The sequence below is a fragment of the Nicotiana tomentosiformis genome, chromosome 2, assembly GCF_000390325.3.
Source record: "Nicotiana tomentosiformis chromosome 2, ASM39032v3, whole genome shotgun sequence".
NCBI lineage: Eukaryota > Viridiplantae > Streptophyta > Magnoliopsida > Solanales > Solanaceae > Nicotiana > Nicotiana tomentosiformis.
Window position 1 is genome coordinate 154668750 of NC_090813.1, and position 15661 is coordinate 154684410.

General features: G+C 38.7%; 1 protein-coding gene across 2 annotated transcripts in view; it reads right to left on the minus strand.

Annotated features, from left to right (window-relative positions):
• LOC104112049 (vacuolar protein sorting-associated protein 54, chloroplastic-like) overlaps positions 1–15661 on the minus strand; it is a 44919-nt gene that overhangs the window by 13667 nt on the left and 15591 nt on the right. For both annotated transcript variants that reach the window (XM_070196265.1, XM_070196264.1), the window contains exons 5-13: positions 13258–13332; positions 12188–12344; positions 11875–11963; positions 10588–10844; positions 7509–7680; positions 7125–7208; positions 6775–7044; positions 6621–6706; positions 6037–6190 (exon numbers count right to left, since the gene is read on the minus strand). In XM_070196265.1, the coding sequence (XP_070052366.1) occupies positions 6037–6190; positions 6621–6706; positions 6775–7044; positions 7125–7208; positions 7509–7680; positions 10588–10844; positions 11875–11963; positions 12188–12344; positions 13258–13332 (1344 nt within the window). The remainder of the gene's footprint in view (positions 1–6036; positions 6191–6620; positions 6707–6774; positions 7045–7124; positions 7209–7508; positions 7681–10587; positions 10845–11874; positions 11964–12187; positions 12345–13257; positions 13333–15661) is intronic.

The window sequence follows — 15661 nt, forward strand, 5'->3', positions numbered from 1 at the left end:
GATTGGACTCTGAACAAACTGATACGTCCAAATGCTAAGGAAGATGCTGAACCCATCATATGGTATTTTTGGAGATTGTTGAATCATTTCTCAGTGGTATTAGCATGCTTTCAAGCTCAATCTGAGGATGGTTTAGCAATGTTTTGAATGATGCCTACATTAAAGGTTCTAGTAGGGAAGGATATGAGCTTACAAGATCACAAAAAGGCACAGGCTGGTCTTTGCCTTGCAAAGTCTTCTTAAAGCTAGATCATTCCTGGCTTTTGCCTTGTAAAGCCTGGCTAAAGCCAGTTCATGCCTGGCTTTTGCCTTGTAAAGCCTGCCTAAAGCCAGCTCACGCCTGGCCTTTGGCCTGCAAAGCCTGCCTAAAGCCAGCTCATGCCTGGCTTTTGCCTTGCAAAGCCTGCCTAAAGCCAGCGCATGCCTGGCCTTTGCCTTGTAAAGCCTGCCTAAAGCCAGCTCAAGCCTGGCTTTTGCCTTGCAAAGCCTGCCTAAAGCCAGGCTCCTCTTCTACACATTAATCTTGATGAGTGAGCACATGATTAATATTTGAACAAAATCAATCCACTGCATATGGAGATCATATAGTAGCGACACTTGGAGGACGATGCGGACTTCAACTCTGCGGTGGAGATGTTTGGAATTCATTTTAGCCTATGGGCAATATACCCTGGCGCCTGGTGAGAGCTTGATAGGTGCTGCTTGGTATTTGCCAATGACAATTGGATTCACATACACTAATAGGAGAAGGAAGCATTCAACTTATCATGTTGTAATAGTTAGTTCATTAGATTTTAGCTTTTCTATCTTTTTTAATAGCTAGTAGCTTCATGCAACTTCTATTTTGGTTTGGACATCTTGTAAGCATTGGACCCATTTTTGGGATTTTTTTATTTTTTTTTAAAAGTCTTTCTTCCTCTCCCTATACTGCTCCATCAATCTCCTAACAAGGTGGATAAGTAAAGATATTATTATTAATATAAACTCAACATCAAGCAGGTACTGAAACAAAGTACAAAAAGCTAGATAGGAGTGTCCTCTAAAGCTGCAGGATTCCAGACAATCCAGCATTACATCAAGATCATTAGAAACATCAGCATTACACCAAATTTGTAAACTATAGATGTGTCTATTCTTCAGCAGCGAAATGCTCTCTTCCTCCCCCTCAAAGCACCTTATGTTCCTCTCGAGCCAAATGTTCCAGAATATGCATAAAGGAATGTCTGTTATACAATATTGATTTTTGTGAGAATGCACGGAAGAAAAATCTATTATTGATATTCTATTTAATTATAACACAATGAGTCCTATTTATACAATACATATCATACTCCTATTCTATGTAGGACTAGGACTAATTTATATAATTTACATAACTATCTAACACTCCCCCTCAAGCCGGTGCATACAAATCATATGTACCGAGCTTGTTACATATGTAACTAATACGAGGACCAGTAAGGGACTTGGTGAAAATATCTGCAAGCTGATCATTCGACTTCACAAACTTTGTAGCAATATCTCCTGAGAGTATCTTTTCTCTAACGAAGTGACAGTCAATCTCGATGTGCATGGAACACCGGATTTGATGCAATATGAAGGGCAGCTTGATTATCACACACAAGTTTCATCAGGCTGATCTCACAAAATTTCAACTCATTAAGCAAATGTTTGATCCAAACTAGCTCACATGTTGCCACAACCATTGCTCGATATTCTGCTTTTGCACTAGACCGAGCAACCACATTTTGTTTCTTGCTCTTCCAAGACACCAAATTACCTCCTACTAAAACACAGTATCCAGACGTAGAACGTTTATCAGAAGGTGATCCTGCCCAGTCAGCATCTGAGTACCCAACAATTTGCTCATGGCCTCGATCTTCAAACAATAATCCTTCGCCTGGAGCTGATTTTATATATCGAAGAATGCGGACAACTGCATCCCAATGACTATCACAGGAAGAATCCGGGAACTGACTTACCACACTCACAGGAAAAGAAATGTTAGGTCTAGTCACTGTGAGGTAATTTAATTTACCAACCAGTCGCCTATATCTTGCAGGATCGCTAAGCGGCTCCCCCTGCCCTGGTAGAAGTTTAGAATTCGGATCCATAGGAGTGTCAACAGGTCGACAGCCTGTCATTCCTTTCTCCTCAAGAATGTCCAAGGCATACTTCCGTTGTGAGATTACAATACCTAAGCTAGACTGAGCAACCTCAATACCTAAACAAATACTTTAATCTATCCAGATCCTTAGTCTAAAAGTGATTAAAGAGATGTTGCTTCAACTTAGTAATACCATCCTGATCATTGCCGGTAATAACAATATCATCTACATAAACCACCAGATAAATACTGAGATTTGAAGCAGAGTGTCGATAAAACACAGAGTGATCAGCTTCACTACGAGTCATGCCAAACTCCTGAATAATTGTGTTGAACTTACCAAACCAGGCTCGAGGAGACTGCTTTAGACAATAGAGGGACCGGCGCAACCGACATACAAGGCCACTAGACTCCCCATGAGCAACAAAACCAGGTGGTTGCTCCATATAAACCTCATCCTCAAGGTCACCGTGAAAAAAAGCATTCTTAATGTCCAACTGATAAAGAGGCCAATGGCGAACAACAGCAATGGATAGAAAAAGGCGGACCGATGCTATTTTAGCCACGGGGGGAAAAGTATCACTGTAATCGAGCCCAAATATCGGAGTATACCCTTTTGGCAACAAGACGAGCCTTAAGTCGATCAACCTGGCCATCGGGACCAACTTTGATTGCATACACCCAACAACAACCAACAATCGATTTACCCGAAGGAAGAGGAACAAGCTCCCAAGTACCACTCGTATGTAAAGCAGACATCTCGTCAATCATAGCATGTCGCCACCCTGGATGAGACATTGCTTCACCTGTAGACTTAGGGATGGAAACAGAGGATAAAAATGACACAAATGCACAATGGGGTGATGACAGACGATGGTAACTTAAACCGACATAATGGGGATTAGGATTAAGTGTAGACCGTATAACTTTCCGTAGTGCAATCTGTTGACTAAGAGGAGACAAGTCCGCAGTATTAGCAGGGTTAGGTGCAGGACATGAATCAGTTGGGCCTGATGCTGGGCGCAGACGACGATGATAAATCAGGAGAGGTCAAGTTGTAGAAGGTTGAACTGGACTAGGTGGTGGAACTGGAGTTATAGGTGGTGGAGCGGCAACTGGAGCTGTAGGTGGTGAAGCTGGAGTTATAGAGGAAGATGAATTAGAGATAGTGACTGAATCTCCAAAAGATGGAACTGGTAGCACATCAGAAATATCTAAGTGATTACCTGGACTTGTAAAGTATGATTGGGTTTCAAAGAAGGTAACATCAACAGACATAAGGTAAGCTGGAGGTCAGAACAATAACATCGATATCCCTTATACGCACTTAAGAGCACAATGAGCTAACTTATCTTTTCCTGGAGTAAGGTTATGAACAAAACACGTGCACCCAAAGACACGAGGTAGAAGAGAGAACAAAGGTAAATGGGGAAACATGACAGAGAATGGAACTTGATTCTGGATGGCTGAAGATGGCATACGATTAATAAGATAGCAAGATGTAAGAATTGCATTCCCCCAAAAACGCAACGGAACATGAGATTCTATGAGTAGGGTACGAGCAGTTTCAATAAGATGTCTATTCTTTCTTTCAGCTACCGCAGTTTGTTAGGATGTGTACAGACAAGATGTTTGATGAATAATCCCATGAGAGTTTATAAACTGCTGAAATGGGGAAGACAAAAACTCTAGGGCATTATAACTACGAAATGTGCGGATAGAAACCCCAAATTGATTTTGAATTTCAGTGTGGAAGGTCTGGAAAATAGAAAACAACTCAGATCGATTTTTCATCAAAAATATCCAAGTGCACCTGGAATAATCATCAATGAAACTGACAAAGTAGCGAAATCCCAAGGTAGAACTAACCCGATTAGGACCCCAAACATCTGAATGGACTAAAGTAAAAGGTGACTCTGCTCGATTATCAAGACGCCGAGGGAAATAGGAGGCGGGTATGCTTACCGAGCTGACATGACTCACACTCTAGAGTGGACAAGTGAGATAAACCAGGTACCATTTTTTGACGTTTTGACAAACTGGAATGTCCCAACTGTTTATGTAATAAACCTGGTGAATCATTAACATGACAAGTTGTTGAAGGAAGACAAGATGTGAGTCCATGTGATTTTGCAAGGATAAGGTAATAAAGTCCATCTCATTCACGCCCGGTACCAATGATCCGCCCTGTACTGTGTTCCTGTATAAAAACAAGGTCATCAAGAAATAAAACAGAGCATTTATGTGATTTGGCTAAGCGACTAACGTCTATGAGATTAAAAGGACTACCGGGAACATAAAGAACTGAATCTAAAGGTAAGGAAGGAAGTGGACTTGCTTGACCTATTCCAGTTGCCATGGTTTGAGACTCATTGGCCATTGTGACTGTTGGGAGTGATTGAGAACATGAAATAGTAGTGAAAAGAGATTTGTTACCAGAAATATGATCAGATGCACCTGAATCAATGACCCAAGACTCAGAGGTTGAAGATTGGGAGACACAAGTCACACTACCATCTATTTGAACAATGGAAGTTATCCCTGAAGATGTCTGTTTACATGCTTTGTACTGAAGGAATTCAATATAATCCGGTAGAGAAACCATCCTACTATTCATAGTATTGGATTCCATTTTGCTACAACCAATTTCTCAAATTCTTGATTACAACTTGTATGGTTAACCTTCGAATGCCAAATCAGAAACACCCCCCTTTTTTTGGAAAACACTGTTCACGCACCGGAAAATAAAAAAGGTTGCCGGAATTTGATGAAACTTTAATAGACAGACTCGGAATAACATAAGAAAGCTGTCCAAAAGGAGCTTCGCCGGAAACTGACCAGAAAATGGTCCACGCGCCCGCGCATGGACAGATCTCGCCGGAAAATTCTCACTCCGGTCGGCGCGTGACGGCGCGTGGCTGGTGTTTTTCCGGTAGGGTTTTGTGGGGTTTGGTCGCCGGAGGATGGAGAACACTGTGGTGGTGTTGGTTTATGCACAACACCGATAAAAAATGGTTTTGACGCAAACTTCTAAGGTCACCAGAAAATTGCACGGTGACAACTGATTTCTTCCCGGATGTCGTTGGATGACGCACAACGATAATTATCTCACCAATGCTCTGATACCATGTGAGAATGCATGGGAGAAAAATCTATTATTGATATTCTATTTAATTATAATATAATGAGCCCTATTTATACAATACATATCATACTCCTATTCTATGTAGGACTAGGACTAATTTATATAATTTACATAACTATCTAACAATTTTGTTTTTTTAATATACGTCATTTTTTTGTTTAGTTAATTTTACTTTCCTGTTTTCCTCGTAAATCATCGAGAAAAGGAACTCTTTATGGTTCTGCAAAGAACTACAGAGATTAGGGCGTAAAACAATTTTTTTTTATCACGTTAAGGGTGCAAACTGTAAAGAACTAAAAAATATCAATCAAGAAATATTATAGAAATAGAAGATATTTTGAAGGGATAGTTCAATCTATACATAGATTAAAAGATATATGTTTGCAGCAATTAGCTTTTTGGTGCAAACTCAAGATGTATATGCTATAGATAGTCCGATAGACTTTTTAATTTCCCTACATGCTCAAACTGCTTTAGTACATAAATTTTTCCAATAAGCACTCTTTTTGTGTTGTTGCTTACAGTATGAATCATTTATTTTGTGTATTAAAAAAAAGAAAGATCATCAACCATCCTCACTCCCAAACTAGTTGGAACCTACTATATGAATCCTCTATACCTGTTCCACTCTGTTTATTTTATTCTAAAAGGCACTATAATATGATTGAAGAACGGGACTGGGAGTGGAAGGGATGATGGGCTTGCAGGGCGCACGAAATTGTCTGGCATATCCAAGGAATGACCCATGAACCACACACTGTTGATTTAGAATGCAAGAGCATACCTGCATGGCTCCAGCTCCAAGGACAAGTTGACAAGTTCTCGTATTGAAAAACTTCAAGATGTCAACAACACGGTGAACCACTTCTGATGATAGGCCGGTTAAACTATTATTCATGTCAATATATTCTGACAACATCTTCACCAAAATCAAGCCGCTGAAAAGCAACAGTACGATGTTATTTTTGCAGGTTCCATCTTTAAGAAGAAAAATGAAAACATGCAGAGAATAAATCAGATGTTATACCAAATGACCAGGAAACCGTAGCAATAAGAGGAAGGAAGTAACAACAGCAACAACAACAATAAAAAAAACCCAGTGTAATCCCACAAGTGGGGTCTGGGGAGGGTAGTGTATGCAGACCTTACCCCTACTGCAACTTTAAGTCAAAAATAAGAGTAAGGAAGTAATTTTCATATTAATTGTAGCTAAGTACAGGCTGCATTAAGTATTTAAGAAGAAAGGAACAAGAAGCGAAGCATTTGAGACAAAAAAAATTATGACAAAGAAATGAAAACTGGAAAAAGAAACTGCAACTTTAACTCAAAATACAGAAGAATTTATCAGAATAAGAGAGAATCACTGACCAGTTTACCATGTGATACGAAACACCCCCAAAGGAAAGCATTCTAGGATTAGATCTTCCGCTTTCTCTTGAGTTCGTGTCATTACTCTGAATTAAAATAGTCTAAAATCAGCACTGCGGTCCTTAGTTCTCCAGCTCAATTGTGAAAGACTAACCTGTGCTGTACTATCTGGGTGTGTTGAAGTAGAATCACTCTGCTCCGTATTATGTGATATATTTGGGACTCCAGCATCCACCATGGAAGGATCACTGCTGCTTTGGACCACTTCAGTTTGGCTTGTTGCAGTGACAGCAGAATCGTCATCAGCATGTCCAGTGGTCCCAGACTTGGGACAGAACAGTGATGTGACGATGGTCTGAAACTCATCGGGGACATCAATCTCAGCCCAGTTTTCCTGGTCAAGTATAGCCTTCAACTTTGCCATCTGAATTAACCAACAAAACATTTAATAATCCAAGAAAGAGACAGTGGAACCACATAAATTCAGCTGCAAAAGAAACTAACTCGAGAATCATGTTGAAAATCAACAAATGCCTTGGCCTGTGATTGTATGGTTCCACGGATACTATACCCCAACCTTCCACCAATCTGTTCATATTTGAATAACAAAAAATTATTAGCATAAAAACCAAATTACAACAACAACAACAACCCAGTATAATCCCACTAGTGGGGTCTGGGGAGGGTAGTGTGTACGCAGACCTTACCCCTACCCTGAGGTAGAGAGGTTGTTTCCGATAGACCCTCGGCTCCCTCCTTCCATGAACTCCCACCTTGCTCTTGGGGTGACTCGAACTCACAACCTTTTGGTTGGAAGTGGAGGGTGCTCACCACTAGAGCAAATTACAATTAGTAAATTTTATACTTCATAGAAAAATAAAGTTTTACCTTCTCAGTGGCAGTAATAAATTCCTGAGTGATGTTATATATGTTTAGGAACTCCTGCAACCTCAACTTAGGGTGGATAGGAGCACGTACTCCAAGGATCTTGGCCCATCTTCCATGAGCGGCGTCACAAGCTGCAAATACAGCTTCTGTATTCTCTCTCAGTATATCAGCTCTATCAAAGAAAAAAATAGCTGCATAAGTATCTGGCAAATCTATCTGTAATTTAAGTAGTCCCCGAAAGTAAGCTGCCAATTTAAAGCACATAATAAAATATTTTGCCTAATTTAATGTGACGAGCTTAACAATTCAATTATAAAGCAGACTTCAATAACAAAGACCAAACATGTTTAGAGAGTAGCTGAATTACTAGAAGGCCATCCTTGTTCAAGCATACTACATAGTACATACTAGCTGAATTACTAGCACCGGCCATCCTTGTTCATAGTGGTTGGGGAGTTCTCTCCAAACTACTAGGTCAAGGGTTCAAGGTTGGTAAACAATCTCAATATTTATATGTGTGCACACACACACACACTAGCTTGGCTCGTTGAATAATCAAGCAACATTCTGTGATCGAGTTTGACCTAATCTGGGTTCACAAGTTGCGCACAGCTCGAGATAAATAAAAATCACATCAAAAAGCAAATTTCAAGCTTATAATTTGAGTATATAATATTTAATGTAATATAGCATACTCATATAAGTCATTTGCAACAATTGTATCACATGTGGCAGACTAAGTTTGGCTCGAGTACTAAACTAGTACAATTTCTTATTCAAGATTAATTCGGAGAGCTAAATAATAACTCAAGCTTATACAAGTGGAATAGAGTTTTGTTTTGCAACAAATCCACTCATTTAAAACCCTAGTTACTAGTTATGAAACAAACATAATAGAAATCGTCTGTAGCACAGATATTAACACCCATTTCCAACACTAGCCTCCTAATTAAGGGGGCAAAAAAAAATAATTAATACAAGAAAGAGAGAAACGCCGAAAAAAATCTCAGCAACCAGTTAACATGCTTTTCAGATTAGTCAAGTGCTTCCACCAACACAGAATGCTTCAGAACAGAGTAATGAAAACAATACTCTGGCAAAAATATGGTACATTCTCCGTCCAATCTTACGTGACATGGTTCACTTGACTGGAGTTTAATAAAGTAACTTAAGAGAAAAATTAAACTGGTAAGAGTGGGAGGATTATGAAGTAGCAGTTGATTAGTCATTGTCATAACATTACATCTTTGTTTAAATGAATTTGAATTTCTGCAATAAGTAGAAGATGGCTAGAGTAATTTTTTTATAAAGAAAAGATGGATATCATTACTTGTATAAATGCGTCAAACATTGGGATGTCCTGAAAGGGAAATGTGTCACACAAATAGGAAGGGGGTAATTGTGGTCTTGGTTTCTCAGGCAAAAGTCTAGTCTTGGTCCTCATGTCACTGTGAAGAGAAGTAATCAGGGAGAAGTATGGTATAGAAGGAAAATGGCTAACAAAATCTGTGAATGGATCTTATGGGGTTAGTCTATGGAAGTCCATTAGGAACCTATGGCCTAAACTCATGAATAAGTCCAAATTCAGAGTAAGAAATGGATTGAATATATCTTTTTGGGAGGATAATTAGTTAGGCCAAGGTCCTCTGAACCAAAATTTTCCAGACATTTACACTCTGAATCAGCAGCAAGAAGCAACAATAGGAGAAGGATGGGCCAACCAAGGTTCCAACCTTTCAGAAGATCATAAAATAACTGGGAGATTGGCAGGCTAACAAAGTTTTATAGCAATTGGAACAATTTAAGGGGATCGGTACTTCTGAAGATTATTTGACTTGGCAAGGGAGTTTTCTGTTAAATCAGCCTATAAGGATTAAACTTTTCAAATAATCAGACTGGTTGCTGGCCATGGAAGTTGATTTGGAAAGTTAAAATTCCTTACAAAGTTGCTTACTTTACATGGCTTTTGGCAAAAGAGGCAGTTCTGACACAGGATAATCTAATCAAGAGAGGTCACCATTTATGTTCAAGATGTTACTATGTAGAGAGGAGGCAGAGACAATCAATCATCTTTTTTGCACTGTAAATTGACTGTACAGTTATGGAGGATTTTCATCAGCTTATCATGTGGGCTATGCCAAAAAGAAAACCTGAAGTTCTAGCATGCTGGAACAGAGAAGGTAATCTTTCTAGTAAGAAAGAGAGATGGAGGATTGTCCACTTGCATCTGGTGGACAACTTGGGAAGAAAGAAATCAAAGATGCTTTGAAGATAAATCCAGTCACATTCAGAAGATGAAAATGAAGTGTAGTCTTGTTCTATTTTTAGTGTAAAGGAATGTACTTAGAAGATCATGAGTCTATTTTTGGCATTTTAGACTCCTTGTGAGAAGACCAAGGATTAGGAGCTTTTCTTCTTTCTTTGTTATTATGGGTCACTATACAGCTTTTTGTGCAGTCCATATATTAATATACATATATGTTACCTTCTCAAAAAAAACGAAGTCCGACTACACACATTAAACCTTTTATTCATAGAAATGTGTTGTTGTTGACCTCCACAGACAAATTCCTATGTGTAAATTGGAGCACGTGACTGCAAAGTGCAACTTTAAGGAAAAAATTTCCTTTTTTTTTTTACTCCATATTTTTGGAGAGAACATGTTATACTGTTATGATTTTTAAAATTCTGCAACCACCAAAATAACCTGCACTAGCATAACACAAGGATGATACATGGTTTTAGAAGCTAACAATCCATTAATTTTTCTTAACTTTTTTGTAGAGAGACCAAAAAGCGCATAATTTTTTAGAGAGACCAAAAAGCACATAATATTAAATGAGAGTTAATGTGCTACTTGGATATTATGAGAACCAATTTCGAAAGTTTTCAATGGAAGAATGACCAGATGAGCAATTATCTATCAAACAAATATACATGCATCCCGCAGTTTGAAGGAAATATTTTCAACAAATAAATAACGACAAGAAATAAATTTTCCCTCAATAAAAGTTCTGATAATAAAGACAACATAACAGCACAAACATTTAAGAATAACAGTAAATTAATGTTTGTAAACCTGAAATTTCTCGATAAATGTGACATAGTTGTCACATCATTGCCCTTCTCGTGGATTGAAAAACCCCGGGAAAAGTTGCTTGGGGGAGAAAATTGTGAAAAGGTGGTGATCTGACCATCAGCTTCACTAGCAGTTTCTGCAGCTGCTGCCCCAAGTGCAATTGCAGCAGCAACTGAGTCGGCAGCATAATGATCATCAAGATGGCAGATAATCCACTCAATTGTTTTTTTAACTTCAGAAGCCCGGGCTAAGTGGGCCTGCATTCACTAAAAGAAAAATTTCAAGTTACATCATACCAAAATTAAATTTGAAAAAAGAACACGGCAAGGACTTCTGCAAGAAGCAATTACCCAGACTAATTCAAAGGGTAAAATTACCAACTTAAACACCAACAACAAAGTCCACTGCAAAGTTAGGGTCCTTAGGTTGAGCGTATAAAATTTTTAAGAGAAAATTCTTTGAAATGAAATGCTTTATGGGAACAACCATCTTAATCAATTAGGTCTTTAGTTTAAATTCAAACTCTAGTAAATGTTGGCAGCTATGGCCGCAGTGAAGAGGTAGTGTCGGGTGAGGTGGTAGTGGACCATTGGGAGATGACAAAACGAGTATTCAATAGTTAGATGGATTGCTGATGAAGTGAGTCATAGTCAAAAATGACTTCTACCTATAATATTTTTTTTCTTTCTTTTTTATAACTGAGAAATCCCCGAGTTCCAGTTGCGGTTCAAAATTCAGCAATAATGGGCCCGCCACCCCTCTACCCTTCTCCACTTTACTATAAATGGCATTAGTTGTTCCCATTGGTGTAAAAGATTTTTGTTTCATTTCAGAATTCAAGATAACTACACACCTTAAATGGGATAAATATTTTGTGCCCCAAGAAAGGAAGCTTTAAAAGAACTATTTTTAAGCAAATGAAATTGCAACAAACGTTAAAACATCATAAACAAGACTAGACGCAATAAGGCATGCAGCGGAGCTATAAAACAGAAAACTGACTTCTCATGGAGAAATCAACTTATCTAGGACTCATCAGTGTACGCAGCCATCGGCACCAAATCAATTAACAATTAACGAGTCCATCTGAACCTGATGAAGGATCTCAGGTACTTACCATCACGTAGAATCAATTAACAACACAAGCATTGATTTAAAAGATCATGGGATCTTAGCAGTGGCATTAACATTGCAATAGAATCCTTGTGGGTTCAAATATTGCATGATAATGAACTTTATTTGTTTGATTGCAAGGTTTGTTTCACAGTATGGCCAAGTACACATTACCTGCACTATCATGAAAATAGCCTTCAAAAGTTGAACAAAACTTTCTGGTGGCAGGCTTCTTAATCTACTTGCAAGAGATGAGCTTCCACCTAAGTCAGCAGATACATGAAATCAAAAACCAGGTATCAAACCTCCCTTCCCCCTCCCTGTGTAGACCAAAATGAATCAGCCCTTCCCACCTCTGAGAGCACCCTTTGGTTTCATATTAAAAGAAAAGGAAAATAAACCCTTTTGCCTATTGACGATTTACTTTTCTACCAAAGCTCTTCTCATCAAAGTCGAGCAGACGTGATAGATTAAATTGTTAACTTACCATCTGTATCAACCACTCGCTCGCCTGCAACAAAATCTGAATCCAAAGGTTGGGCACACAGAACACGAAGCAGCTCTTCAACTGCTGTCTTAATGGCAGTTTTCATATCAGCTGTAAGAGTGTCACGGTATATTCTCAACACAGCAGGGAGTTTTGCCTGGAATTTAACAGTCAAACATGAGAAATGCTTTAGAACAAAAATCACTTTGCGAAACTCCAAATGCTCAAAAAACATTCATGAACATAGATCCATAAATTATACCCATTAAAGGGGACCAGATTATATCATCTTCTATTTCGCATATAATGCAACTTGATGGCTTGCATGTTAATGAGTCGAGTTAACAATCAATAATCACATACGCACGCAGACGGAGAGAAAGCTATGGAACAAATGTGGATGAAAGAGGACGACGGGACACATAACCTCGATTCACTATTTCTTCCTAGTTATCAGTCTTCAGCCTTCACTCTTATGCCAACCTACTACTAATTTTGGTAACTAAACAAAGTTACTCTTCACATGCACTCGTCGAACTGGTAAATATGTAAGCCAAAATCCCCCCCAAACCCCAAATCTTTTAGTCTAGTATTTTTATCACTGTTGTAAGTTTCTTTTAAATTAGTTTTCTTTTAACAACAACAAAAATTGAAGTGTTTGGGACAGATTCGAATATTGATCACTATCTGTCCAGAAACTGTTCTTTTTTCTAATATTTTATACTTTCAGAGTTCCTTGACATCCAAATCCTACGTTTTACCTTGTGACCTATATATCCCGCTACTTCACCTAACATGCTGTTTTAACAGTTTAACACTTTTCAGCATGACCTGATCCAGATTTATAGTTTTATAAACATTTTTGCTTCATTAAAAACTTATTCCTAACCCAGATTCTGAGAGAGAGAAGAGTAGTGCATTTCTGGGAAGTGGTATGTTTGCGTAGTTGGAAGAGATTGAGTTGGGACCTAGATCATGATGCCACCACTTCAAGGAAATCGTGATCCCCCCAGAACTTCAACAACTTGTATAAGCAATGATGTCACAGATTAACCATAGAGAAAACTCACAGTTCTTAGTAATCCAATAACAAATGGAAGAAGCCGGTCTCGGAAATTTGAGGTTTCTTCTTCATCCAATTTAACCTGCAATATATCAACATCAATTTAGTATGACCTGTTGCCAAGTTACCTAAGGCACAGCCACATGGTACACTGCAACAGTAAGCATTCATACCACAACTATCTCATTGATAGATATATTAAATGCAGGAACAACAACATACCCAGTATTATCCCACACCGTGGGGTCTGGGTAGGGTAGTGTGTACGCAGACCTTACCCCTACCTTGTGAGGATAGAGAGGTTGTTTCCAAATATATTGAATGCAGGATGATACAAAAAGGACCGATGTAACCCCCCCCCCCCCCCCCACAACACACAAAAAAAATGGAAAATTGAGCAGCAGAAGATGCATAAACTACATCCAGAAGCAAGCATGGAGCAAGTTTTGAACAGTCGCTGTGTAGGATTTCTTCATCTTCCAGCTACAGTTTGATAAGTTGGTAAAATACCAACTTATCTCGTCTTTAAGCTTAGATTTTTGCTATGTTTGATTGATAAAATCTAGTGTTTAATGTCGTTTACTTCTATTTTACAGGTTCTATGTGATTTAGAAGTGATCATGAAGAAACCAAGTGAAAACGAGTAAAAAAGAAGTTGAAAAGAAGAAATCTGGAAAATGGCCTCAGATGTCGCAATTGCGACATCAACTTGGCAAATGCGAAGTGTCAGTAAAGATAGCAGAAGTCGCAATTGTGATGGAGGAATCGCAAATGCGAAGTCAACCAGACAAGTCAATCTTCGCAAATGCGAAACCAAGCGCACAGTGCTTAAATTCGCAAATGCGAACTTTGAGACTGCAAATGCGATGCTCAACAGTATTGCCATTGTTCGCAATTGCGATTCTCACTTCGCAAATGCGAGTATCTCGCTTCAGTTCTGGGCACTTCTGTAATTTCACATTTTTTTGGCCCCAAACCCTTTAATACACGACCTAGCTCATTTGTAAAATATCTTTGGCAGATCTTTGGCCAGTCTCTGCACATCTTTAACATCTCTTGACTAAGAAGATAAGTTTTGGAGGTAGGGTTCTTGCACACACACTTGGGTCTTGAAGATTTGAAGCTTTTGGTTGACAATTTCTTACCCATTTATGTTCATTTCTTCATTTCCTTGCTTTGTATTGAATATCTAAGTGTGTAGTATTTTTTCCAACACTTGAATCTTGTTTATGGGAATATTCATATTTAAAGTGTGGATTAAATATCTTGTTGTGCTTATGTATTAAACGATTTTTATTTATTATGAAGTGAGTTATTATTTCTTTAATTATTCTTGTTCTTTAATGTTTCCAAGGCCATCTCAGGTTTACATGTGAACTGGAGTAAATCCTTGATTTTCACATTTAATGAGGTCACAGATCCTCAAAGAATAGCTGGATCCCTAGGATGTGAAGTGGGATCTCTTCCTACCACCTATTTGGGGCTACCACTAGGTGCAAAGAGCAAGTCCAAGCAAATATGGAATGCGGTTCTAGAAGGTGTGAAAAGAAGTTATCCAGGTGGAAGAACAATTACCTGTCCTTGGGAGGGAGGGTCACACTAGTCAACAGTGTACTAGACTCCCTTCCCACCTACATGATGTCAATCTTTCCACTACCTGTTAGTGTTGAGAAAAAGATTGATGCTTTGAGGAGGAACTTTATATGGCATGGGAATAAAGAGAAAAAAGGCTACCATCTAGTTAAATGGAAAACTCTCACGACTAGCAAGAAGGAAGGTGGATTGGGAATCAGAAATTTGAGGCAGCATAACAAGAGCCTACTTATGAAATGGCTATGGAGATTCCCATTGGAGGAACACGCCCTATGGAGGAAAGTGATGTGGAAAATATGGGACTGAAGGCCAGTGGAGCTCAGGTACAGTGGCTAGCCCTTATGGTGTGAGTGTGTGGAGATCTATTAGATCTCTCTGGCAAAACCTAATTAGCAATTCATGCATAAAGGTGGGCAATGGTGCAAAAACTCTCTTCTGGAAGGATGTTTGGATAGAGAATAATCCACTAAAAGACAGTTTCCCTGATCTATACTCTTTAGCGCAACAACCAGATGCTTTTATTGCTGATACCTGGAGTCAGCAAGGCTGAAATTTAAGATTCAGAAGATTTCTGAATGATTGGGAGATGATCAGAGTAATTGAGCTTCTGAAACTTTTGGAAAACTTCAAAGGTCCAACTGAGCAAGTGGACAAACTATTATGGAAAAACAATAGCAAAGGAGTTTTCACCGTGAAATCTGTATATGAGGTTTTAAACAAAAGTTCGCAGCAACAAGAGGCTTGGATATAGAAGCACATCTGGAGGTTGAAGGTCCCTTTAAAAGTTAATGTCTTTTTTGCTGGCTAGTGGTCAAACA